Here is a 26977-nt window from a genome sequence, read left to right as displayed (position 1 = left end):
CACCTCTTCATTTCATTTGTCACTCAAATACCTGGAGCATCAGTTGTGGAGTACACTGCAAATGAAAGGGGTTGAAGCGATGACGAGGGATGACGCTCAGGCAGCCAAGCTGAAGCCTTAGTTTTTATTTCAAAGGTCTCGTCACAAGGCGTTGCTATTTGAGGGGCTGTGGCGAACGGGACGACAGTGAAAAGGACAGGGGGAGACATGACTTCACGATTTAATTTTGAGATATCAGGAAACTACCAAGGCGAATAGGTGGCGGAGAGAACATGTCACATCTTTGTTTCTGGCCGTCCTACCTTAATATTAGCTCACACTGGTCCAGCGATAGTCTTGCAATATCATGATCAAGATTGGTATTCTAGCTACCGCCACTGCTCTCTTGAGACACCCGTAGTGGCGGATTCATTTGTGACAATCATTACACACCTAGTCCTTGAAAAAGAAAGCCGTAGCTGGGAAGGCTAAACTCCCGAGTACAGATGTATGTTCCTGTTGCTAGAGAGTGAAAGGAACTTGGTAGGTTGGGGAGCCGCCTTCTTATCATGTAGACAACCAGATATATGGACCATATTTCCTCCAAAATAGTACGCGGACGAGATGGCAAGAACATGGCCAGGAATTGATGCCCTGTGGCGGAAGCATTCATGGAATGTTGATTAGTTGACAGTTCAACTGCCAATTTTTCAACCTTTTCCTATTCTTAATCATGACCATAAGAATCATGAAGCTAGACGCCCTCTCCATCAACCGAGTATATTCCTAAGGGAACAGTTGGTTATAAGTCTCAGTCTCTATAGGAATACTAGGGTTTATTAAGTCAGGCGAGTGCCTGATACGCTCGAAACTGTTTCAGCGAGTTCGCAACTTGGTCAGCTAGCTGCGCTCCAGAATACGTCTGCAGCAATATTATTCATGTTTTCAGATAGGTGCCATAATGGGGGGTTCTGTGCCGCTTCTAAGCCCTAGTTATATGTGTAAGCATTTCAAACTTCATAGTTTCCAAGGTACTCCCCGGAAGGATCCTTCGTCATAAGAATAGCTAGGTTAATCTACCAAAATACTGATATTTGCTGACCATATTACTGGATCAATATTGTTATTCTTCACCTTGAGCATTGATCCTTTGGTAACATCTGTACTACCTGCTAACGGTTTTATATGATGATTTCTGAAGAGCATGCCATAGTATCCGCAGTGTTCCATCAACTTCACCCTCCCCCAACACCCCTAGCTTCCATATTGTGCAGCCAGGAACGCATTTTGTAGTCTACTTGTTGATCATTGACATGCGTATGCATAGTATGCACTAGCATCTGTAGTTCTTATTGAGCCTGATGTGCTTCGCCATACTTTCCACCTTGAGCAATGACCTCTGCGCCTTGATCCAGCAGTATCTGTACCACTTGCGCATGGCCTTGATAAGAAGCAGCCTGAAGTGCATAGCCATAGTATCCACCTTGAGCATTGACCTCTGCACCTTGATTCAGCAGTATCTGTTCTACTTTCTCATGGCCTTGACAAGATGAAACTTGGAGTGCATTGCCATACCCTCCGCCTTGTGCATTTATGACGTCCTTTCTTTGTGGGTCATCACCCAGAGACTCTATAATGGCGCCTAGCACAGTAACTAATCCCAGAAGCGCGGCGTAGTATACATGCTTTGGTATACTTTGGACGTCGCGCTCATAGGCTATTTTCGGTTTTCCACGGGGTATCCATGTCGTGCAGTTGTACCCATGTCAAAAATGGCTGCTCTTTATCCGCGAAGAGTCTAATGATTAATCATCAACAGAGCCCCTATCTCCAGCTTTTTGGTAATAGTCATACCAGTACCTTGCAGCATAATGGGCCAAACGATACTCAATAAGTCTTCCCTCATTCAGTGGACCATTTGAGAGTCCTGGCTCCAACAGATACCCAAGACAGATCTGTGCCATTTCACTATTCGCGCGATGCTTCTGTATTGCGAATTTCTTTGCTTTCTGGTGCAGCACACGGTTGGATTCAAGGTACTCTTGTACGGAAAAGTGTGCGATTCGAGCGACCAGTGTTTCTTCTTTTTCATTGCCCTGAATCAGAATCGCTACGACCTCTATTAGCCCACAGCAAACATCAATATCAACATGCTAGACGCCGTATGCTGCTCAGTTCCAACGTCATGGCCGGTTTTCATAAGAGTCGTATGATCGACCTTCGCGATCGAGGCGTGGTGGTCTTCAAGGTCGACGGCATGCGCATCGATCAATTCTTCTAGAGTCAATGGGCGCTTGGCCAGACAAAGAATCGTCAGTATCCGGCGGACATCCTCAGCATGATCGCTGTGGATGTTATACAGGATCCTCTCATACGTTTCATCGAGGTCACTAGGTAGCGAAAATTGACATTTATCAAGCTGATTGCCGTTCTTCGCCCGCTTCAACGCCGTCAATTGACATTCAACATAACGAAACCTGTGTATATATTAGTGGTAACGTTTTATATCCAATTTTTATCATTGCACGTACACTCCTTGCGCTTTGTTGTTTAGCGTTTCTTGAATTTCTCCATGGCCGTGCCTTCCATTTCTGAAATGATGGGTCATGGCTGAGTCAGTAGGAAGACATGGTTTGATATGTCGTTATCAGTCGCAGCGTTTCTCACCATGACCTCTGCAGTAGGAGGAGTTTGCCAAGATTGACGGAATCAAACTCATCACGGCTGATAGTCAAAACAACATCTAGAAAGAAGGGTATTCTGTTATCAGACAGATATTTCGTGTAAATATTATTTTATCTACCTTTCGAAGGATGAGATGGAGGCTGACAAATGCGGTATTCATGTAATCTATAAGATGAAGGGCGATATGCCACAGATTGCCGAAGCCCTGCTCTCCGTTCCTGGTTGGTCCTTTACGTCTTCTCTCCCACTGAATATGCATGAACTTGACTAAGTCATGGGCGTAGGTGACGGAGCTAAGATAGCTTGGCCTATCTATAAACGAGTAGATACAGGTGCCTAATCTTGTGGTCCCCTGGGGCTCATGCCACCATATTTTGATGGCAGAGCGTATACATAATTATTGTTTGCATATAGCCAAGATCTTCTCAATCTTCCCGCGACACTGAGATAATGTCTGGTATGACTGGAGAAAAGCATAATTTATGGCTGGTCCCATATATAATACCGAATGTGCTACCTTAGATCATGAGTAATCAAATGGTACGGCACAGTTGCACGAATCCTAACTTCGACCATTCCTGCATGATCTGCTGAAGATCAAAAATACGAGAAGTAGATGAACAGAGTATGGGATGAATTCGCCTTCATTATTTTGGCCAGGTAAAAGAACTAGAGGTGTATATTGTGCAGCGGCATCTTCGTTGAAATTGATCTTCGGCAATCATGGCATGCCAATATTATGGTCTCGTCACGAAGCTGTCCGGATACTTTTCCGCACCCTTACGGTGCGAATCACCGTTGATGGTGTGATTCTTTCGTATAAACTCGACATCTCAACTTCCCCTCACCACATAACCAATAGTGCGCTTCAATCTGGTCCAGGCTACTAAGCTCCCCGTCTTCTGTAAGAATATAATTCAAGCCTTGTACCCCCAAAGCGAGAGGTAATCAGCGCTGGAAGATACCAACTTTCTCCTCATGCCGACAACGTCCGTCAGAGAAGGAGGGCCTACCCTCAAGGGCCCCTCTGACTTCCCAGATAGTCCTCTCCGCGTGGCTTCGCGGCAACCCCTGATGCTAGGTGTCTTCCTCGACCTGCAAGACAGGAAGCTTTCTTCTTTCCCGACAAGCAACAGCTGGACATTCGACTATAACCTGGAAATTGTGCGTAAGGCTGAAGAAGCCGGATTCGATATCGCATTCAGCCGAATGCAATGGCTTCCCAAAGGAGGTTATGACGGTGAAGCCTCATTGGACGCATTTATCGCCCTGGGTGCAATGGCGGCGGCCACAAGCAAAATCCTTTTGATCTCAACGATCCATGTTCTTTACGGCCCACTCCATCCACTACATATTGCCAAATTCGGCGCCACGCTCGATCATATATCGAAGGGACGATGGGGGATCAACATTGTAACAGGACACCGCGCAGTCGAACACCAGATGTTCGGATGGAACCGGATCGAGCACGACAAGCGCTATGAGATGGCGGGTGAACTTTTTGATGTGGTAAATAGTCTCTGGGGCGAGACTGAGAATCTAACATACGAGGGCAAGGTTTCGCCATGGAAGCTCGAGAACGCCTGGGTCACACCAAAGCCATTGTACGGCCGGCCTGTACTCGTTAACGCGACCGGCTCTCCCGCAGGTGTAGACTTTGCGGTCAGGTACTCGGACCTGGTGTTTATCACCTCGCCTGCTGGGGCGGATATACAGAGTGCGCTTGATTCACTCCCAGATCACATTGCGGGTATAAAGAATGCTGCTGGGAACGCGCATCGTGAGATCAAAGTGCTCATAAATCCCGTTATTGTTTCCAGGAATACAGCGGAAGACACTCAAGCCTATTTGCAGAGCATTGTTGACGGGATGGGGGTGGACGAGAAGGAAAGGCGGCCTTTCACGAAATATGATAGTGATGCGCATGCTTGGAGAGGACAGAATGATTTCCGCAAGCAAGGGTACAACCTCGGTGGTAATGTAGAGGTCATTGGAACGCCTGAGGAAGTTGTTGAGCAGCTTAAAGCTCTGCATAGTGTTGGCATTGATGGTGTCCAGCTAGGGTTCTACGACTGGAAAGTCGACTTCGATCACTTTCTGGAACACATTCTTCCGCTGTTAAAGGAGGGTGGACTGCGGATTGGTTAGATATTCAAACCACTGGCAGAAACAAAGAAACTTATGCCGGAGAATGGTATTCGGTGGGTAGTGTCGGGAAACAGTTATAGTGCCAATTCAGGCAGCAGGCCAGGCCAAAGGACCTATTGCCAATATGGGGCGGTTGTAATCTAATATGCAGAACCCCAATACTTATCCCAGCTCATTCTAGCCCTCTAGCATTCATTGTAGGCTACCACAGCATTTCACCAAAGAGACAGCTTTTTTGCTCCTAACGGACAGCACTATTAATATGAGCTCTGGAAACCAGGGTATTGCGATACAATGATAGGAATTTAAACAACTACGGCGATATTGAAGCCGGATCATGGTAAGTCCAATAAGCAGCTTACGCGATTATCCAGCCACATAGCTTGTCGAGTGCAGCATGGCGAGGCTGTAGCCATGATTATAGTCTAATGATTTTGATATGAGCATTACAGAGCACAACGACACAAAAGAATGCTGACTAATTTTGTGCTCGAGAGCTGTCGCCTTTTAATTTTACTCTCATTCGGTTTGTTGATCCCACCGACGAACCTCAGCATGGGAGCCGACATCAACGTCATGCTCTTCACTGAACCAGTTATTTCGTCACAAATAGATGATGCCTAAATTCTGGCGGCTCCTTGAACTAATAATAGCGGCGCTGCAGAACGCGTTCTGCACCGTCAATGGCAGTCGTGGTAAGCGCCGGGGTGGGGTCAATGCTACGAGCTAACACAACATTGATAGAGGTGTTTAGACGGAGACCTTTACAATCATGTCAGGTTTTCTCAAAAATATCTAGTCATAATCCCATACGAAACATTTATCGTGTCAGAAAACTTTTCCTGGCTCCAGAGACAATGCATAACTCGCTACGGAAAGGATTCCTTGACAGCTGGTGTTAGAGGCTTCATTGTCTCGCCAGTGAATACCTGAAGAATTGTCCCAAGGACAATAGCCTGTCAGACGACTTCTTCAATAAAGCAAACGCCTATTGGATGACAGTGTTACTGGCGATTCGCTGCGGGGCTGAGCATCGGGCGCTTCCTATGACGCCCAGTGTCAGCTCTTTTGACGCGTGAAGACAATGAGGCTTCGAGCTCCGAATTTCTGCACAAACCTCCCAAGGTCTTCATCTGCCTTTTTCTTCCTACCGTGATGTGACTCTCGTTACAACTTTGGTAATCTGTCTAACGTTTCCTTTTGTCTCTTCAAACCATGAAGCAGAGCGGCAGGGATGAAGGTTGGCTTCGTGCCTGGTGCACGAAGCTCGACGTTCCCGTAGACGACTTTAAGCCTCTATTACCGATAATATCCACCTACATGGTGTCAACCCAAAAGGAAGACGAAGCCCAGGCGGACCTACTTCTCGCACAAGCCTCCGAAGTACGAAGAAACGGCGAGTTCAAGACGACCACGACTGTTTCAAAAATAAAGAAAGACAAATGGACGTACGAGGACTACTGCTGCGTTTTATCTGATCTCGTGAATAGCCGGGGCTCGGTTGGAGTCGCGGAAAGCGTCTGGGAGAGCTTTCGGCTGCAGAAACCGAAAAAGGCACGGACCGGGCGATTTGCACGGAGACAGCAGGCCGGGAATGAAGAAACTGATGACCTGCTTTTCCTCCTTCTTTGCAGCACGATGCGATATAAGCAGACCGACATGTTCCATTTCCTCGCCCATTCAGCGAGCCAGGATGTTGTGAATCGAATGCTTCCGACCGCCATTCAGATGCGCAGCCAGCGATATACTCAGATCCTCCTCGAAGAAAACGCAGATCCGAATACATGCGCGGAGGAGTTCATAACTTTAGTTAGGGCTGGAGATGAAGAGTTCGTCCGTATTTTGCTCCAGGCACAAACCCCAATCGATCACGACACACTCACCTCCGCCCTCCCAGACGCTGTTCAGCGAGGCAACTCTTCGATCGTCCACCTCCTCCTTGCCCACGGGGCCGATGCGAACGCCCATAATGCCAGTGCAGTGGAAAAAGCGATCCGTGCGAAGCGTACCGACCTAGCGTTATTGATGTTCATGTGTCCAAACCATCCGTTGCCAGAGACGCTCGCCCCTATTGTCGCGTACGTCTTCTTCAAGATGGAGATACTGGAGGATAAGAAATACGGGCTTATAGAACTACTTCTAAATGGTGGTGCTGCTGGTGAATGTGTCTCACTTGCGTTAGGGGGCGCTGTCCGCCAGCGGTGGATGGAGATGGTCGAATTGTTTGTCGACAAAGGCGTTTCCATCAATGATTACAACGCGGGGAGCTATCGCCATGCCGTCCATGAGGTGGATCTAGAGGTGGTTAGGATCCTAAACAGTGGAAAACTGAGTGATGATTTAGCGACGGACCTTTTCGGCGAGATCTACAAAACAAAGTACGGTAGTTCAATCCCGAACGAAAAGTGGCGAGCGCTTGCCGAGCTCTTACTTAATCAGGGTGCCACGGGGCAGGTCGTCGACGAAGCGCTGATAGAACGGGTCAGGGCTAGAGACCTCGCAAGTGTGAAGCTATTGCTACGAGAAGGCGCCTCTGTAGATTATGACAACGCCGCTGCTCTTGATGATGCCGTTGCCTCGCACAATGAAGAGTTCATTGACGCTCTACTGCAATATCAGCCGGCAGCCGAGTCCGTTAACTCTGTCTTCTGGCGCGTAGAAGATCTTCCTCATAGTGTCCAAGTGCGCATCGCGCGCAAGTTGCTCGACGCTGGTGCGAATGGGGAGCAAGTGGATAGAGTACTGAAGGTGGCCATAGCCCCCTTGGCTGGTGAACGGAACCGTGAACTTATCAAGGTGCTTGTGGATGGTGGTGCAGACGTCAACCAGCGAAATGGCGAGCTACTTCACCTAGCTGCTCAATCTGCCGACATCGAGACACTACAGATCTTGCTGCTCGGGTTTCCTTCGCCCACAATTCTTTCAACATGCGTACCGCTTGCCATGAAACATTGCGAAGCCCAGAGATACAAAATAATCCACATGCTTCTTCACGCAGGTGCTCGTGGCGATGAGATCTCGCAAGCATTGGTAGATAGTATCGACGGGACCACATCCGGGCTTGATCTAGCCCTACTGCTGCTCACTACCGGGGAAGCAAACACTGGCTTCGAGAACGGGAGATCTTTCAAGAAAGCAATAGAGTCGAGCAATATCGGATTCCTAGAACTCGTTGCCCAATATAACCATCTCCGGGATTCCGATTTCTGCTCTTGTCTCCTTGCTGCGATAGACCTCCACCAGCGGGATAGAACTCGTCTGGAGAAAATTCGCATTCTTCTCTTGAGCGGTCCAGATCTCTCAGGGAATACCGGGACCGCCGCACTTCGCCATGAAATGGAAGGTTTAAAGCGACGATCCGAATCGACGCTAGGAGTTTTGCACATGATACTTGAGGCAGGAGCGGATGTCAACTACCAACAGGGACGCATCTTCGTTGACGCCATTGCATTGGACATGTTTGACTGCTTCAAGTTGTTCCTAGGCGTCCATCCCTCATTTCAATCGCTGGAGCTGGCTTTCGACAAAGCTCTGTTATACGCCACTCCTACCAACGACCGCGCGGCCGACTTACGATACCTCCAAGAATTGCTCGCTACGGGTGTGCCCCAGGCAACTCTGGACAAGGCGTTATTGCACAGTACCGATAAGCAAAGCGAACAACTGGTTCTTCTCCTCCTGCGATACGGTGCATCTGTCAATTATCAAGATGGAGCCGCAGTGCGCAAAGCTATCCAGAAACTGGACGTTGAGCTGCTTGCGCATCTGCTGCGCCACGAGCCGACCGTGGAAACGTTGAATAGCGGATTCGGATTGTGCATGGCCGTTCACGACATAGAAACCAAATACCAATCGTATGAACTTCTTCTCAAGGCTGGACCAATCTCACAGCGGCTCCGTGACGAAGCCCTTGTCTTGACTGCGGACGCGGGGTGGATGCAGGCTTCTATTTGCGAACTTTTGCTGAAGTACAAGGCGTCTCCGGATTATGCCACCGGCACACCCATATGCCGAGCTATTAAATCATCTAATTATAAGGTCGATCTGACGAGAATCATTCTGCTGTACAACGTTAGTGAAGATACTGTCGCGGCAGCATTAACGTGCGCTTTCGACGCATTGCATGCTGAAGCACGCATTACTACCATGGAGCTTCTGCTTACAGCCCACAAGCCGCAACAAACTCTTGACCAACTTCTTCTCAGGGCCGTAAGTATGCCACCACTCTCTCCGAACGAAACTGACGTGAAAAGGTCCGTGCCCCATATTGCGACGGTAAACTGGTCCAGTCTTTGCTCAAAGCCGGTGCTTCGGTCTTCTACCAAGGCGGCGAATGCATTCTCCACTCGGTCATGAACAATGATGTAGACACCCTGCGCATCCTCGAACCCTACTTACACGGACACTCAGGCATGACAGAGATATTCATGACGGTATGGGGTAACGGGAAGCGAGCAAACTCCCAGCAGGAGAAAGATGTTCTTTCAATATTGCTTGCTGCAGGTGCTTCAGGAGAACCCGTCAGCATGGCGCTCCTGGAGAGCGTCAGAACCGTTTCATCCACAGAGGTCGGATTTTCGTTCATCGTCAATCTCCTCAGAGCTGGCGCGGATGTGAATTACGACGAGGGGGCAAGTCTCGTGGAGGCATCGATGCAAGGCAACACTCGTCTGCTTAAGGAGGTCTTAGCCTACGGACCACAACGCGTATATATGACACGGGCATTTCCCCTTGTTTTCCAATCTGGCGTTGATGGTCAAGGTCTTCGTGAGATTGCTGTTGCTTTCTGCTCTCACAAGTCTGCGCCCGATTTGACGTACGAGCATCCTACTTATGGGCCAATTCTCTGGCAAATGTTTAAAAAATATCCAAACGAGGACGAACTACTTCAGTATTTAATAGATGAGGGCTGCACAGTTGATCCAATTGTCAAAGCGACACTTCCTTTGTCACCTGCTGAAGAGGATGTCACTTTGCTCTGCTGGGCCCTGTCCAAGCAGACAAGCTCCCTTAAAGAAGAAGTGATTGAAGTCCTTGTCGCTGGCGGAGGTAACTGTACCCTCACCATAGTCTAGGAACCTGCTAACATCGCAGCGAATGTCAACTATCAATCGCTCATATCTCAAAGCACGCCCCTCCAGCTAGCCATCTTGAGCGCTCGTAAAAATACTATTACGGCCCTCCTGCGATTCGGTGCAGACCCCTCTCTTGAGTCGAACGGAATTTCCCCGCTTTCCCTCGCCGCGTCCATTGGAGATGCTAAGATTGTCCGTCAGTTAGTTAAAGCGGGCGCCGCTCCCGGCGATGGGGCCCTCCACGAAGCAGCCAGGATGGTCAATGTTAGCGTCTTGCAGGTCTTGTTAATTGAAGGGAAACAGCGAGACTATCCATGTTCCCGGTTCCAAGGGCGTACGGCGCTGGCAGAACTGTGTCTTAGAGCCGCAAATAAACCTGTTAGTCAGATCAAAGCTGCTGTTGCCCTTTTGAAGAACAACGGGGATGTCAAACGGAAATCGAGAGGAAAATCAGTGCTACACTTCGCGCTCGATAACCCCAATGCTATACTCGTCACTCAAGCTGTCCTAGACGTGTTCATGAGCGATTACATCAACGACGATTTCAACCTCTTCGAGGACGGCCGATACCGATACTCTCCGCTCGTCTACGTCTCTCGTGGCCTCAACAAAGCACCTGCAGAACAACGAGCCGGCCTCGTCGATCTCCTCCTTGAGTTCTCATGCCTCGAACGCTTCTGGGCTGTAGAAGGCGACCAGCCCGCAGATATGGTTGGCGCGCCCGAGGAGATCATGCGTGCCATTCGCTCCCAACGCCAGCGCCAGTTGACCATTCAAGAAGAACAGGAAGACCACCAACGTCGCCTTTTGCAACGCCGTGCCGAACAAGACCAGGAACTGGCCGCTCTCAGAGCCAGGCATAACCTAACCCTTGAGAACAATCGAGAACTAGCCACCGACACAGCCCGAATTGAGCACGAAACCGCATCCCGTCAGGCAACTATTGCGTCGCAGCGCTATGACGCAGAACTTGCATACATGCGCCAGGTCACTGAACTTACGAATAAACGAAAGGATGACGCGAACTCCAGGGAGATTGAGTACCGACGGAACTTGGCGATTATGGAGAAGGCGCAGCGGGAGGAGGCGTATAATTATGAGAAAGTGAGGAGGGAGGAAGAGGCCAGTTTCATCCAGCGGCGGGAGAAACTCCTGACGTCGGGGTATGAGGATCGGGCGAAGATTGATCGGGAGAGACACGCCGCGCAGATGGGGCTGTTTGAGCAGCAGAAGAATATATTGGAGATGAACTCGCGTCACCAGGGGGTGGTGCAGCAGCAGCGGCAGATTGGGTACGAGCCGGACTCGTTGGATTAGGAATCGGCCGCCTACGGGCCCTTAGTGTTTGAATGCAATTGATGTGTCGGTTATCTTGTTATTATCCTCTGGCTGTCAAAATAACAATTGAGTTAGGTCTATACCTCTTCTGAGTTACTCCAAATTGTTCCTATTGAACGCGTCACATGGTCGTTGTCTAGGTGATGTGGTTCAGCCTCTTCAACACTCCTGAAAATGTGTAACAGCAGTATCCACCCACACTACAGGCCGCAGCAAATATACACCAACAATCAACCAGCATCCAAATTACATGTCTCCCCGTCTACGTTGACTTCCCTGCGTACGAACTATTTCTGCCCAGCACACTCTTTTCTCCAACAGAAAATGTCCTCTCTTCGAGCCCACCAGAAGAAAAACCCAACCCCAACCCAGTGCCAGAACCAGACCACCCTCGACTCCATCTGCAAAGATATCCAAACTGGCAAAATCACTCGCATCGTTGCATTAGTAGGCGCCGGTCTCTCGACCTCCTCTGGACTCGCCGACTTTCGCACACCAGATACGGGTCTCTACGCAAAACTCGAACCCCTCCAACTGCCCTACCCGGAGGCCCTCTTCCACATCTCTTATTTCAAGCACACGCCTGAACCTTTCTATGCAATCGCAAGGGGGCGCCATCCATGGAATACGAAGCCGGGTGTTGGACATGCATTTCTAGCACTTTTAGAGAAAAAGGGCGTGCTCGGGTTCGTGTTTACCCAGAATATCGACGGTCTCGAGCTCGATGCGGGCGTTAGTAGGGAAAGAGTCATGAATCTCCATGGTGATTGGAGTGATCAGCACTGCATCAAATGTCGATCTTCCTATCCCGCGGATCGAATGAGGAAGGCAATCCTAACGGGCGAAGTGCCTTTCTGTGTTCAGGCAAATTGTGAAGGAATCGTCAAACCTGCTATAGTTATGTTCGGCGAGAGTCTTCCTGAGGGTTTTGACAGCAGGGAGGAGGAGATGCTCTCCACTGCCGATCTGTTGCTGGTTATCGGGACGAGCCTGAAGGTTGCGCCATGCTCGGAGATCCCGCGACGACTTCCGAGCCATGTACCAAGGGTGCTGGTAAATCGAGAGCTCGTGGGCAATATTGGGACTAGGGAAAGCGATGTCTGTCTCCTGGGGGACTGTGATGCGTGGTTGAGGGAGGTCGCCAGACATCTGGGTTGGGACGAGGAACTTGAGAGCGTTTGGAAGGATACTCTGGTACGCAAGGAGAAGAGTTCGAGGGACAAGGGGTGGGATGATAAGGCTGAGCAGAGCCCAACGTTGGAGGAATGTATAGTCAGAGCGGCAGAGCAGATGAAAGTGCGAATGGGGGTGTCGGAGGGGCATCGACGCATGTTGGAGGGCCATCTGGGAGAGAAGATGGCGGAAATTATGGCAAAGAGGGGGCAATGAATGCCCATATTTTCACTTAGCATAGCAAAGTAATTCGACTGCGTGCCTTCTAGGAAGCCTCATTAATGATCCAAACCCACACCTCAGCTGCCGCTCAAAAGCGTTCAGCATGTTGAATAGAAGAAACCATGACAGCCAATAGCTGCCCGTTTATAGCCAACCGTTGACCCTGTTTTCCTTGTTAGTCAAGCATGGCTGAAGCATTCTCCCCCATTGATAAAGACATTCTTCATTTATGGGACCGAATCCTAACCCTGTTCAGATCAGTTTTGAGCATTAAGACTTGGAAACAAAGCACCAGTGGCATTTGATTTATATCACAATAGTCTAATTCATAGAGAGCAGAAAGGTTCAGCCTTAGTTTCACCTTAGGTTTCCGAGGCGATGCAGCACGGCTAGACTTAGGCTTAGTCCCCTAGTGGAAGGACCATAGAAGAAATAAACATAGTAGCGTACTGCCGCATGTTCTATGTATATTTTCAATTGAGTATACTCGCTTTTTCTGGTAACTGTACCTTAGCCTAGATAATCTTCATGGTTCATGCCACCTTCTATATCAGATCAGAGGAAGGAGATTCTTCTGAACCATTAGATCACTATCCGCCCAAACGAACTTACCATGTGAGTACTTATGGCTTTACAAGCTTGGTAAGCATTGGCGAGGTCAGGGCATATGACGATGCTTTTAGTTGGATCTAGGCTACATTCTCCGCGGTTATGACGACTTAGGGTGTTCCTACGCCAATGTCCCCAGTCATTAAGATAGAGCCAATTTAAAGCCTCCTGAGATACCTCCATGAAGAATGACAATCGAAATGATTAACACAGGTATTTTTGCACAAATAACTCGGGCTTCTGGTTTGTTCATTCTTCGCATAACTGTTCTTCCCCTTTTGCTCCTCGGAGAAAGACAACCCTCACTCGTGCTCTCCACATCAAAACAAAGCCACGGAGAAATATCCATTACCAAACAGTAAGAATTTAGCCAATAAAACCACGAATTTTACTCCTCTAGTAGCCGCACGGTCCACACTCCTACCAAGACCTTGGATTCGGTAGATACAAAGTTCATGGGCCTGTGATGTCATGTCGCCATCAGCATCACGTTGAGTATATTAGGGTTGGATCCAGCATGGCCAAGCATTGCTCATAGCAGGTCCGCTCAAAGCATAATCCACCCATATATTATATGAGTTCTGCGCTCGTCTCCGAAGTACAGTCAGGTACTTGAACCATGCCTCCCGCGACGAAACTAGATATCTTCAATGAGCCGGACTGGACGAAAACCCATAGCCATCGGGTTGGTCTGCGCTCGCGCGATGACCGTTTCCCCGGTCTCACGCACTCGGGAGATGACTGGCGCTTTGTGCTTGAGGAGGAGGCGGAAGAGAAGATCGCAGAGCTGAAAAGGAAGGTTGAAAGAGGAGAGCTCCTTACCGTGAGAGATTTTTTAGCGAAGCAGCAGGTCAGTAGATTGGACCTGGAGAAGACACAGAGACCTGAAAAGGGAACTGGATTGACGGTTGGTATAGGATTTTCATCTTCAACGGCCAGAGGTCCATCCGCAGAATTGGAGATACGTGCTTCATACATCGGAGAATCATATTAAAGAAGAGCAACCTTGGTTCATAAATGAGAAGAAGAAGGAAAGGAGGGAGGAGGAGGAGAAGGATAAGGAGAGAGAGGGTGAGAATGCAGAGCGAAGAGACTCGAAACTGGACGGTCAGGATATGGGCAGGAAGTCTGATGAGGATCAAGGCAGTAAAGAGGAACAGGAAGAGCAAAAAGGACTGAGCCCTGAAGAAAAAGAACTATTGGAGCTTCTGCGCAACGAGGAGGCGCACATGCGCTCTCTCAAACAAAACACCGGGCAAGGCCACTCGCCTGCGAAGTCTGACTTCCTCCCGGCTGAGATCGACGAGATCGACCAGATGACGCCGGATAACTGGATCCCTCGAACAGACCATCTCATCCGGATAACTGGGAAACATCCACTGAATGCAGAGCCTGTAGTGACAGAACTCTTTGACGCAGGTCTAATCACGCCTAACTGGCTTCACTACGTGCGCAGCCACGGCTCGGTCCCTCATCTGCTCTGGGAGAACCACAGACTGGAGATATCGGTGGGCGAGAACATGACCCTATTAATGGATGATTTGAAAGACCAGTTCGAGAGTATCAATATCCCCGTCTTCGTTGCGTGCGACGGTAATAGGCGCAAAGAGCTGAATATGATCAAGCGGAGTAAGGGATTCAACTGGGGCCCTGGCGCTGTAGGGTGTGCTTACTGGAGAGGCGTGCGGCTGCGAGATGTCCTGAAACGAGCGGGCATCAAAGCGTTGATGAACGAGTACAGTGAATCGCGTCTCTGGGTGAACTTCCAGGGCGCCGAGACGCTGAGCGAGGGCAAGTATGAGACCTGTCTCCCGCTAGAGTATGTGATGGACAAGACACACGACGTGCTGCTGGCGTATGAGATGAACGACTCTCCTCTTCCCCCGGATCATGGGTATCCGCTTCGCCTGGTGGTCCCAGGTTACGTTGGGGGTAGATGGGTGAAATGGCTGGAAAAGATCTGGGTCACAGATAAAGAGAATGACAGCCACTATCATATATGGGACAATCGAGTCGTACCGGAGTTTGTAACGGATAAGGAGTCAGAGCTGGCGGAGACGGTGTATCGCAATCCAAGTACAGCGTGTATGGAACAGGTGCTGAACTCTATTCTGGTCAGACCGGGCCCTAAAGAGAAGATCGACCTTGTCAACGTGAAGAAGGGCAAGAAGTACCGAATTCAAGGATTCGCATACAACGGCGGAGGCAACGAGATACAGAGGGTCGAGATCAGTCTCGATGAAGGGGTCTCTTGGCTATACTGCGCTCGACGGGTAAGGTACCTCCTTGCACAAGGAAGAGGAATAGCTGACAGAAGTAGTACCCCGAACATCCGCTGCGACATGGGAAGAAATTCTGGACATGGCTACACTGGCATCGAGATGTGAGAATTACAGATTTACTGCGCGCGAACAGCATCAGGGTGCGTTGCTGGGATGTGAACAAAAATGCGCAACCGGAGCACCCGACTTGGAACCTCGAAGGGTAAGTCAAGAAGCATGGGATTTGATATTGTCGGCATCTAATAGAAGGCAGGATGATGAACAACTGTCACTACACTGTCAAGTCAGATATTGTGGAAGATGAAGAATCTGGCAGGATATCCATAATTTTCCGACATCCGTGCGAACCTGCTACAGGCGAAGGAGGATGGATGAAGCCGTCCGCTCAAATCCAGGCAGAAGAAATTCAGAGACAAGCATCGACCCCAGGGAAGCAGTTCACTCGCGAGGAGATTGAAAAACATAGCACTGAGGACGATTGCTGGATCGTCATCAACGGGAATGTATACGACGCTACGGGTGTTATGAGCTGGCATCCCGGGGGTAAGGCACCAATTATGGCACACGCCGGCCGGGTCCATCAAGACACGACGAACGAGTTTGAGAGTATACACGATGACTTTGCAAATTCTAAACTCAAAGGTGATACGGACCGCGAAAAGTTCTAATCTGGTTGACTGACGATCTGCAGAGTGCATCCTAGGAACAGTGACGAAGAAAGCAAAAGACTTCATGCAACAAGAGGTCAAAGTGAAGGCTAAAGAGCGAGCAAGCTCATCCAAGCAGGAGGGTCAGATAGCTTTGAAGCGCCATAAGTAAGTTTCATGCATATGCCACTATAACATGCTTCTGACAACTGTAGATGGACCCAAGCGCGATTCGTCCGCAAAACACCCTTATCTGGAGACACGAACCGATATACGTTTGAGCTGCTTGAAAGGACCAAGAAACTCGGTCTCCAAACGGGCCAGCACATTCAGATAGGGTTCCATTTCAAAGATCAGCTTGTCTTCCGCTCCTATACACCCGTTAAACCGATCATGGAGGAAGAAGAAGACGGGACCTTCGATCTCATTGTGAAAACATACTATCCCGACCCCGGACAGCCCGGTGGCACGATGAGTAACATCCTTGACTGTCTGGCGGAAGGAGAAGAGGTCGAGATCAAGGGCCCCGCAGGTGAAATTGTGTACAAGGGTAACGGGACGTTCAAGATCGACCACAAGGAGCGTACTTTTGAGCGGATCACGCTTGTTCTGGGAGGGTCTGGAGTTACACCGGGGTACCAGGTCATTGCAAAGATCCTGTTATCTGATGGAAGGGATAAGACCAAGATCCGTGTTATTGATGGGAACAGGACGGAGAACGATATACTACTTCGCAAGGAGTTGCAGGATTTCGCGAAGGAGCATCCGGAGCAGTTCCAGATTGTTCATGTTCTGAGTCATGCTGGAGATGACTGGAAGGGCGAGAGGGGACACGTCAGTGCAGAAATTCTCCATAAGTTCGGGTTTGAACCCGACGAGAAGAGTGTTGCGTTGCTGTGTGGCCCGCCAGCGATGATACAAAAGGCAGTACTCCCCGCACTGGTCGACTGGGGATACGATCAGGACAGCAATCTTTTTGGATTCTAATAACCTTTAATGAGGAAATGAGACAATGAAGCACATGGGTAGCATCATACATTTATCGTCCTACAAGGGGCTGGGTATAGCCACGGAGTTGCTTCTGGCTCCAACCGCGATCGACATATTGCTCTGAATTCTCTGCTTATAAACTCGAGAAGACTCTGTAATCACACCACTACCGCACCGGGATATGCACATCAACATAACGGACAGACAAGTACGCAATTTGCAGAAAAGCAATCGATGGGGAGGTGTACTTGATTCGCTATTGTTGGCTGGGTTTAGGTCCTACACAATGATAGGTTACAACTCTGATCAGTAACGGAAAGTGATAGCACTGACGCTGTTTTCATTGTTAGGCAGGTTTAATATTGCCCAGATACCTTCAAGCAGCATCTCTCTGCCTGACCCGCGTTGTTGCTTCGAAAGGGCGAGCTGGTTGACTCAGGTGATTCGCTAGCCCTCAAGTTGGATTTATCACCCCCCGTCTATATTCACCCTACACCCATGTTAACCCCTATTTGTGCCAATAACATTGTCTTAGCAACTTCACCAAGCAATAGTTGCTTGTTTCCAATGGGCGGTTCGCTGCCCAGGCAAGCTGCTTCAAGTCGCGTGGGTGGGTTAGCTAAGGCTAAAAACCCGCTCCCACCAGGGGTAACAGGTCTAGCTGTTTTCCATTATGTTTCGATTGATTTCTGGACCTCCATAGTTTGACCCGCCACGTCACTAAAGGATATCTAGGCGTACAGAAATCCCATGAATGTTGTCAGTCGCCCCTTTATGGTTTGTCGTCAGAGGCCTCAAGGATCGGGTATAGAAATGGCAGTCCGGGGTATTCTCAGTCATTGTGCCTTATTCCTAAGTCGGGCTAGGCAGAGAATAAGGAGGCATTTGAGAAAGCTGAAGCTATAGGCGACTTATAGTTTATGCTGATGGCGAGTTGGTCGATACGCGGTTTGGCTCTACTTCGAGATCTACTATCAGACAAGATCCCTATTCTGCCAACGAACGAGGACTGCCCAGGTTTAACTACTTGTATGGGCGGTTAACACAGAACTAGTCTTGCCATATCCTCACATGGCCTGGAAGCTCTTTGTTACTAGAAGATTTGTCGACCAACTCATGAACTGCACATATAAAGAGCTCTTATCAGATGTACATGGCAATTAATGGGGGCCAGTAATTTGTATTGTAGTACTTGAAATGCAACTGCAAAGCTCAAGTGCCCTACCGTGGCCAATAATACCTCTTGCGCACCTTTCAAGCGACCAATTCCTTTCCCTCGTCGCTCCTAGGGCAACATCAGCTGTCGACTCGTATGGACAAAAAGGGGGTCATAGTTTACCTTGCAACTTTTCCTGACTCTCCATCCACCTCGACTCCCCCCTGCGCGGGAGGACTCCTGTGAACACGACGCGCCGCGTTGAACCAGGGCCCTTCAAAGACTTTATCCATTGCTTCAACACTAAGTCCAGATGTCTCGGGGACCATGAGGTAGACATAAACGAGAGCAACGAAGCACCATGCGGCAAAGAAGATAAAGGCACCCCAATTGTTGGTCTGTGCAAGGAGCGACGGCGTGCCGTAGGCCATGGCGAACATGAAAAGCCAGTGAAAACATTGGCCGAGAGCAGAGCCAAACGATCGAATGCGATTCGGCCAGAGTTCGCCACCGAAGACGTAGGGGAGGATGTAGAGGCCTAGTATTTAGTCAGTATGATAATACGGACGCGGTATCTGGGCAATAGCCATACCCACAACATATCCAAATCCATGGATAAAGATAAACGCAATGGCCCCGGTCGATGCTGAATGAGCAATCTCAGCACCCTCTTGGCTATACTTGATGTAGACCCCAAGGTACAAATCAGACACCATCTGCAAAGAGGCACCAACAAACAGCGACTTCCGACGGCCCAGGGCATCGACGAAAAACAAGGACGCGATGATCGCAAAGCAAAACTTGGAAAAGGAATACATGCAGTTGAGGAAAATGTTCCTTCCAGAGTCTCCGCCGATGCCAATAAATGTTAGGATAGGGACAAAGTAGGAGGTGACAGAGTTGGCACCAGAGAGCTGAGCTAGGCCATAGGTCACAAGGCTCTGCTGCACACGGCGCAAATTGGAGGGGATGGTCAAGGCTTCTCGCAAGATACCCGACATTCCTTCTGCGTTCATGGCTTGCTCCTCCTGGATCGCAATTTTCATCTCCTGCAGCTCAAGGTGTACTCGAGGGTTTTCGAGACCGAGACCGCGTAGCTCAACAAGAGCCTGGGCAGCCTCCTCTTGACGACCCACTAGAAGCAACCATCGAGGAGACTCGGAGATGAAAAAGCTGGCGACGATACATAGGAATAGAAAGATCGCTGGTGTAAACCAGACAACTCGGTATTGCAGGCTGGTTCCAGTCATGTTTTGAAACACTCCATACACACAAAAAGCCCCGGCTGTGCCTCCCATATTCATCGCCACATTGAACCATGCAGTAAGCGTGCCACGTATCTCGCTTGGGGCGATCTCAGCAATTGACATTGGCCCGATGACAGTCAGGGCTCCTATGCCCAACCCTGAGATGATGCGTGAAACATAAAGCCCACTCAGAGTGGGCGAACTGGTTGCAACTACCTGACCAAGAATCCAGATGGCAGCGTACAGTCGAAAGCTCCAACGGCGGCCGAGAATATCATTGAGGAAAAAGGAGGCTCCTCCACCGACCCCTGCGCCGACCCAGACAATAGATACAAAGTTCCGATTCGCAAGGGCGCTGTTACCCGAATCAAAGTCAAATTGCTCTTGGAAGCCTGGTAGTGAGGGTATAGAAGAAGCAGAAGCTTGGTCCCATGCTATTCATACTGTGAGTACCAGAGGATAGAGCTTCTAGCGTTCGTTGACTTACCCAGAGGCACGGCGGACATGGCATATAGTATGCATGAGAAGAGTAATGTCCGATTGAAGATCATCTCACGAGGTGCATTTCTTACGGCGCCCACATGGTGGGCTAGGGATGAGCCCTGGAAGAATTTTCTGACTGCCATGCTCAACTGCGATGGAATTCTGTCTAGCAATGGTATTATGGGTTGTTATTGGGTAAGTCATCGTAGTTTATATGTACTCCAACTCGCACCGGAAGAATACGAAGGTAGTCTCTCATTGGCTTTGTTTGTACTATCTTATCATCCTGGCAAATGCGGAGTAAAACGAGATTGAACAACAAGAGGATAATGTGACTTTCCTACCATGTCTTGAACGGCATATGACTGTAGTAAATGGCAATGATAAGCTGTCTGGTTGCATACCGATGCAAATATAGAGTTCAGCCATGGCTTTCTGTGATACAACCTCGTTTATGCCCATGTAGGTGATTCAGAGTATGACAGCCCTCTATATACAGGACCCGTATGCTGTTCTGCCTACTTCTGCTCTTAAACAATATCTGGTAGTTCTGGGAATACAAAATCGTCAAAAAATCCATTCAGCAGCCGGTCAACACCTGTGGAAATCCCGGCTTCCTGGGAGATCCCAGTCATCCAATCCAATAAGTATGATGGGAAGATCGTATCGTGCCTCGCTGTCGTTTGTACGGCGGTCGCTCCTGTTGCCGTCTGAAGTGCGTTTCCTTCCTGCCAACTTGTCATGATGGTCATTGTGTTGTTTGACAGTATCTCAAAAACATCTCTATAAGGTGCCGCATCCTTCCACTGCTCTGCAATCGCGACAAGGACCATTATGCAGTCGGTGCATGTACTACTCACGCGATCTGGCCGTATGACCTCCCTCGCAGTGGGTGATATCCAAAGGCAGTATAAGTATGTCAAACCAGCAATGAAAAGTTCGTGCAGAGCGCTCCATGTATATGTCGTTGGCGTGCCGATAAATTGTCGCCGAAAACAACGGCAGCTACTTTCGGCGGCTTGAATGCACTCCAAGATGATGTCAAAAGGCGCGGGGACCTTAACATTCGTAATTTGTAAGCGGTATAGCTGCAAGAGGGTATAGTTGTAGCTACATTGGTACCAGTCTGGCGTTGTAAAGAATGACAGAGCCCCGACGGCCGGTGGGGTGATTGGCGTCGATGGAATAGAGGTGTTCCAGGTTTTTAGGACTTCGCGGAGATTTTCTATCTGCTTACTGCGGGTCTCAGTGTCTGAGGCACTCGTGAGGTCTGCGTAGAGCGCCGTCTGAATACGACCCTGAAGAGCACGGATGGAAAATCCAGGATTAGCGTAGGTTAGGAGACCGGTAGGTCTGGGGTTTCGTGACCCATCTGCATCATATTCGACATCCAATGGAAACTGTAAGGTGGTATTAGTTCGGTGCATATTGTACGACTGTGGAATCAAAGACAGGGCCTACTTCTGCATCAATCTCGTTATAGTTCAGACTCAGGGGACGTCCAAGCATGACTGCAGCCGCACACTCCATAGTGTAAGCGCTCCAGAAAGTTCGTTTTTGCATTTCAACCTGAGCTGGGCTGACATTCAACCCGAGACGTCTGTGGTTGCGATGGTAGCCAAGGTTGATGCATTGGCGAAGGGCCTGCCCTGCTAGTTTCCTACATAGAGTCAGTCAATAAGCAATATCAATTACAGCTTGGAGATTACCAATGGGATGTGCCTTTCGAAGAACGGAGAGAGTAGGTTGCACTGCAGAGAATTGCTTGGATGCACTCCAGGTTATCATAGCACAGGATATCATCGATATAGAGCAAGGCGGACGCGTACAACTGCTCCGGAGAGTATCCAGAGTTTGGCAGTAACAGTGCACCAACAGCGTAAGCCTAATCAATGCCATCAGCACGCTTCCCAACATATCGTAGGTCTACTAGCCTTCATACCATATTTAAGAAGTAAAGAGGCACTCGACCGGAATCAGTCAATATGGCAGCGTGTGTGGGATTATACAATCTCGTCTCCCATTGACGGAATGTTGGTTCATGTAAGAATGGGTACTGAGTGTGGATATTGCCAAAGTATGCATCACTAAGCTGAACAGCTATCTGGTACGGGGGTAAAGGGCATGGTTGCGGCGGCAAGTCACTATACTCGCCACTTACACGGGGAGGCATTGAGGTAATAGCCTGTCGAATGACAGGTTCAACGAAGCGGGCAAAGGCAAAGGCAGACGACGAGCCTAGGTAATGAGGCTCTGCTCCAGCTGCATTGAGACTCAATGTCCCAATCATAGATGACAAGTCGCTGAGCTCATTGTCCTGAACGGCAGTTCTATCGTTGCTGGGGGGTGTTGCATGCATCCCGCGGATAACGCCTTCCAGCGTGGCGACACGTTGCTCCAGGGTTTCGAGGTAGTTTCTCGGATGATGCCGCTTCGTTGCCGGATCCTCTACAAGGCATTCTAGCCATGAATGTTACCTTTATGTCAGAACCGAAAGAGTTTTGGGGTAGCACACCTGTGTTATATCGGCGGCAATTGGTACAGATTGGCACTTGTGCATCGCACTATGGCTCAATATCAGTGTCGTGTCTTCTACGCATATAGAATGTAACATACTCGCAGTTTCTTATCTTTGCAGCCGAGGCAAGCAACTGTCGTTCTACTCCCAGTACGTACGCGCTGCAACGCACCTCTAGCTGGCCGAGGTTTGATGGGATCTGGCATGTTGGTCAGGGATGGCGATGGAGAGGTGGAGTTGGGGTAATTGCAAGTTGGAGATCTGTCTTATGGAGAGGAGCTAACTAAAACTACTTTACTCTTGTCAATCACCGGAACAATACGAAGGGCCAATCAACAGGTCTTTGCAGCACGTCTTCCTCGGCAGTTCCCGATCCACGTTATTATCTACCCGGTGGAGACACTGAGGTCATGGCAAATATAATGCGCTTTCTTTCTGCTTTTTAGCATGCGTTTGACATTCAGTGAACACTGATGAATATGGCGTCTCATATGTCCAGCAAGGCCGCACCAATTGTGGTTGTCGGTGCCGGCGTCTTCGGACTGAGCACAGCTATCCACCTCGCACAACGCGGTTATACCAATATCAAAGTTCTTGATAAACAGGCTTATCACGAAACACTGTACTCGTATGATAACGGTTGCGACGCTGCCTCGGCAGGTAGGTCTTCAATATCAAAACATGGTTGTGTACCCAAGCTAACCCTGACTGGAGACAATACCAAAATCATCCGAGCTGCCTACGGCTCCCAAATCGAGTACCAAAGCCTCGCCCTTGGTGCCATCTCTCGATGGAGAGAATGGAACAATGAGATCAGGTCGGGCAAAATAGTCCCGCCCGGATTCACCACCGAAGACGTCCTGTTCGTAAACAACGGCAACCTGACTCTTACATCTAGCGAGACTCTCCCTGAGTTCGAGAAACAGACAATCAAGAACATGACCGAGGCGGGACTGGCGAATACCCAGATCGTCCTTACAGATCCTAGCGATGTCGAGCGGGCAACCGCCAACGGCTTTGATTTTGCTATCAACCCGCTGAACCGGAAGCAAAATTTCGGCTTGCTCGATACCCAAGGCGGATTCGTCTATGCCGATAAGGCCTGTCGCTTTGCCCTCCAGAAGGCACAAAGCCTCGGAGTGCGGTTTGTTCTTGGGGGTACCGAGGGCACTCTGTCGAAGCTTCTGTACGACGCCACGTCCCGGGTCATTGGCGTTCAAACCATAGACGGCGAGTCACATCTGGCTGAACTGACGATCATGGCTTGTGGAGGTTGGACACCGTCTCTTGTGCCCAAACTTGACGGTTTATGCGAGACAACTGCCGGTAGTGTTTGCATGTTCCAGCTGCCACGGAACTCGTCTCAGTGGGATCGTTTTGCACCCGAGCGCTTCCCTACGTGGACATACGATATTCGAAGTGGGAAGAATGGCGGCCTCTATGGCTTCGCTCGAGACAGCAATGGCATCGTGAAAATTGGATACCGGGGAGCGAAATTCACCAATCCCCAGACACAGCCAGACGGTGCAGCGAGGAGCGTTCCGATCACTCGATGGACTCCCCAATCAACTCGCCAACTGCCGTTGTCAGCGGCGCAAGTTATTCGAAAATTTGTTCAGGAGAACTTGCCCGACTTGATAGCCTGTCCCACAAAGTCTCGTCTATGCTGGTACACTGACTCATTTGACAATCATTTCGTCATTGACTTTGTCCCTGACTCCCCGGGACTGATGGTTGCGACTGGAGGGAGTGGGCACGGATTCAAGTTCCTGCCAAATCTCGGATCGCATGTGGTGGACCGAATTGAGGGCAAATCGAGTCCGTACCTCTCGCTATGGCAGTGGAGACATCTGAAACCAGGTGTTGCACCATACAACAAGATCATGGAGGGTGTTGCCAGCCAACAGACACTTCAGAACCAGCCACTAACGGATGAGGATAGGCTTACTGGGACCGCTTGTCATTTATAAAGGGGTAAATGCAGTCAATCGACGGTGGTGACACATTCATACAGTGTAGGTTTTCAAGGCTTACATCAACACTGCAAAGCTAAAAAAAAAAAAAGAAAGAAAGAAAGAAAGAAAGAAAAGAAAAGAAAAGAAAAGAAAAAGAGGAAGAGGAGGAGGAGGAAGAAGGAAAAAGATCAAGGAAAGGAACGGAAAGGATGTAGCAGACATTCAAGGTTTACTGTTTTTATCGCACTCGTCCCGAGAATTGTAGGAGGCTCATTGTAGTCAAGGTCACTACTACCATGAGCCGTCCCAAAAAAAGTCATTAAAAGCATTGGGTATAAGCATCTGGAGGCTCTGTCCTTGTCCTGTACGCCGGCGATTCAAAATCTCAAACCCAGCGCATGTTGGCCACTGCTCATCTGCAGCTTCATTACCCCGAGTCACCTGCTAGAAATTTGAGCTAGAAGTTGAAGATATGGGCCTCGAAGCTTTAACTGGACTCTTTCGCGAAAAGGAACAATTCAGAGTGCTCCTCGGAAAAAGAATCTCATTCCTCTCCTCGACACTGCGCATCACAACGGCTGCTGGTCTTCGGCTGCTGGTTCATTCAGTACTAGAGACATTGCATTAGGATTCCAGCGGATCAACCGCACCAAAGCTCAATTACTGGCCTCCCCGTCCCTCTTAAGTAGCACTATAGAATTGCCGACAGTAAAGCGTTTGATAATGCGCGCGGGAAGCTTTGCTTCTCCAGAGACTGTAGACTATTCTTAGTTTTGAGGAGAACTCAAATAGGTTTGACAAACAAGCAAAGTGCACAGGCCGCTGACGACGGACAAACGGAACGCATTCAGATCCAAAGCATACTTGCTGTTGACGTATCTGAGGAAACAGAACGATTCAGTCGAAGATCTGTTACATGCTGACTTGAGCGGGACCATTGCTGGTCGAAGCCGTGCTGGATTCAAATACCCGCACATTTCCTCACTATCCGTTCTGAAATCAACTACTATGAATTGTGAAAAGAGATAACCACGACAACGGGCAAGAATGATGACGCGGCTGCAATCTGAGTTGCAACAAATGAGATGGTTTCCTTGGACCAGGCAGGGGTGGAAACCGGCAGCGCGGAGCAGGTTAGAGTCAAGATATAGACATAAATTTTGTCGAGCAGCGAGCAAACTGAGTAAGAGAAGCCATATGCGCCGCATTCGATGATAAGCGGCAACAATTACCCTATTATGCGTGATCACGACGAGCGCCGCACCCTGCCTCTACAGCTCACCCACACCCCTCCCACTCACCTTTCTCACCAAGGCGGGAGATTCAGGGCGGCCCTACTCACCCACTAGAGCAACAATTGAATTGACATTAACATCGTAGCTGTTCATTCGGTAGATCGAAAGAACCCAAACAAAGCCCCTGTCTGGTCCCCGTGAGGCTCTGGCATCGGCATGGGTCCACATCTTCCACCAAGGTTCCTGCTCCCCAGCCGATCGCCTCGATCGTCGATCGTAGCTAAGTTTCGGCTTTGTGCTTCCCCAGGTCTAGGTAAGGACCTTGTGAGTTGGCGTCATGCTTAAACCAACAACAAGCGCCAGTAAACAATTTATGTTCAAAGAAGTACACAGCCGCCTGACAACTGGGCGGACAGCGGTATCGAAGTCTGACTGAAGTGAGCCGAGGCTTACTGCGGCTTGAACCTACAGCCTGCGTTAAGGCATAGACCGTGGTATTCCTTTCATTTGGGGACTTCATTCGAGGACAAACTGCCACTGGACGACCAGGCCGAGTTTGCGGCGGGGTACGATCTGTTTGCGTTTTGCGAGCTTGCTCAATCAGGACTTATTCTGCTGAAGGTAGGATCGGCTGCCCGAAATCAAAGAGCTGTTCCAGGCAGGCGTCTCGTGCGGCAGACGCCGGGATAGACTTGGTAGACTTGATTCAAAGCCTGGGGATCGGGAGACTCCGACGCCAGACCAGAAGGCATGTGACCAGTCGCAGCAGTGAGAAGGGCTTTTTCGACGTATACAAACGCCCCCGCAGAAAAACAGACCTTGGCCAACTATGCCTGGGGTCCGCTTAAATTCGGAGATCGGCCTAGAAGCTGGGACCAGTAACTCTTTTTACCGACAGGCAATAAAGCTGCAGGGCGCTAGTTACTGCAGGCACGCATCGAGCTCCTGGATTGAGCAGGTGGGCGTTGCGATGTTGCATTGTGGACAAACTGGGCTTTTGACATTCGCGAGTCTTGTCACGAACAGACGGTGTCTGAAGCCTAGCGAAGATATGCGCATATTAAGGGCCGGGTTTGGACCTGATAATCTGCAGGAGAGGCTTCAATCACCCTCCTTGGGGCGGCGACGATAGATAAACGTCAGAGCCTGGAGGCTAGGAATCGGTCCAAACAGACCAGTCGAGATTGAAATCCCCAGCCTGCGCTCAATTCCCCCTGAATATCACTTCTAGGACG

The 26977-nt window shown here is 49.5% G+C and overlaps 8 protein-coding genes across 8 annotated transcripts, besides 1 other annotated feature; 4 read left to right on the top strand and 4 right to left on the bottom strand.

Moving 5' to 3' along the window:
• Positions 1-26977: part of a sequence feature (contig 1.153 11..403022(1)) that runs on past both edges of the window.
• ANIA_11614 (uncharacterized protein) lies at positions 925-1453 on the bottom strand (the record flags this gene model as incomplete). The annotated part of the gene is made up of 2 exons (XM_050612147.1): positions 925-968; positions 1357-1453. 2 exons carry the CDS (start codon positions 1451-1453, stop codon positions 925-927), a joined length of 141 nt encoding a protein of 46 aa, XP_050468099.1.
• ANIA_08452 (uncharacterized protein) lies at positions 2102-2587 on the bottom strand (the record flags this gene model as incomplete). Its single annotated transcript, XM_676629.1, has 2 exons — positions 2102-2456; positions 2511-2587. 2 exons carry the CDS (start codon positions 2585-2587, stop codon positions 2102-2104), a joined length of 432 nt encoding a protein of 143 aa, XP_681721.1.
• Positions 3643-4812, top strand: ANIA_08451 (LLM class flavin-dependent oxidoreductase; the record flags this gene model as incomplete). Its single annotated transcript, XM_676628.1, has 1 exon — positions 3643-4812. The coding sequence occupies one exon, from the start codon at positions 3643-3645 to the stop codon at positions 4810-4812; it is 1170 nt and encodes a 389-aa protein (XP_681720.1).
• ANIA_08450 (uncharacterized protein) lies at positions 6028-12614 on the top strand (the record flags this gene model as incomplete). The annotated part of the gene is made up of 4 exons (XM_676627.1): positions 6028-9021; positions 9066-9861; positions 9907-11179; positions 11432-12614. The coding sequence occupies 4 exons, from the start codon at positions 6028-6030 to the stop codon at positions 12612-12614; spliced, it is 6246 nt and encodes a 2081-aa protein (XP_681719.1).
• On the top strand, positions 13849-17145 carry ANIA_08449 (putative nitrate reductase; the record flags this gene model as incomplete). The annotated part of the gene is made up of 6 exons (XM_676626.1): positions 13849-14079; positions 14147-15612; positions 15645-15713; positions 15765-16153; positions 16203-16326; positions 16374-17145. The coding sequence occupies 6 exons, from the start codon at positions 13849-13851 to the stop codon at positions 17143-17145; spliced, it is 3051 nt and encodes a 1016-aa protein (XP_681718.1).
• Positions 18484-20177, bottom strand: ANIA_08448 (uncharacterized protein; the record flags this gene model as incomplete). Its single annotated transcript, XM_676625.1, has 3 exons — positions 18484-18842; positions 18897-19943; positions 20039-20177. 3 exons carry the CDS (start codon positions 20175-20177, stop codon positions 18484-18486), a joined length of 1545 nt encoding a protein of 514 aa, XP_681717.1.
• Positions 20565-22758, bottom strand: ANIA_08447 (Zn(II)2Cys6 transcription factor; the record flags this gene model as incomplete). Its single annotated transcript, XM_050612146.1, has 7 exons — positions 20565-21434; positions 21496-21694; positions 21744-21919; positions 21977-22138; positions 22196-22494; positions 22550-22598; positions 22651-22758. The coding sequence occupies 7 exons, from the start codon at positions 22756-22758 to the stop codon at positions 20565-20567; spliced, it is 1863 nt and encodes a 620-aa protein (XP_050468098.1).
• Positions 23032-24522, top strand: ANIA_08446 (uncharacterized protein; the record flags this gene model as incomplete). The annotated part of the gene is made up of 2 exons (XM_676623.1): positions 23032-23212; positions 23267-24522. 2 exons carry the CDS (start codon positions 23032-23034, stop codon positions 24520-24522), a joined length of 1437 nt encoding a protein of 478 aa, XP_681715.1.

This window comes from Aspergillus nidulans, chromosome V (assembly GCF_000011425.1).
Source record: "Aspergillus nidulans FGSC A4 chromosome V".
NCBI classification, from domain to species: Eukaryota; Fungi; Ascomycota; class Eurotiomycetes; order Eurotiales; family Aspergillaceae; genus Aspergillus; species Aspergillus nidulans.
The sequence above is the reverse complement of the archived record's forward strand: the minus strand, read 5'-3'. Positions and strand labels throughout refer to the sequence as shown.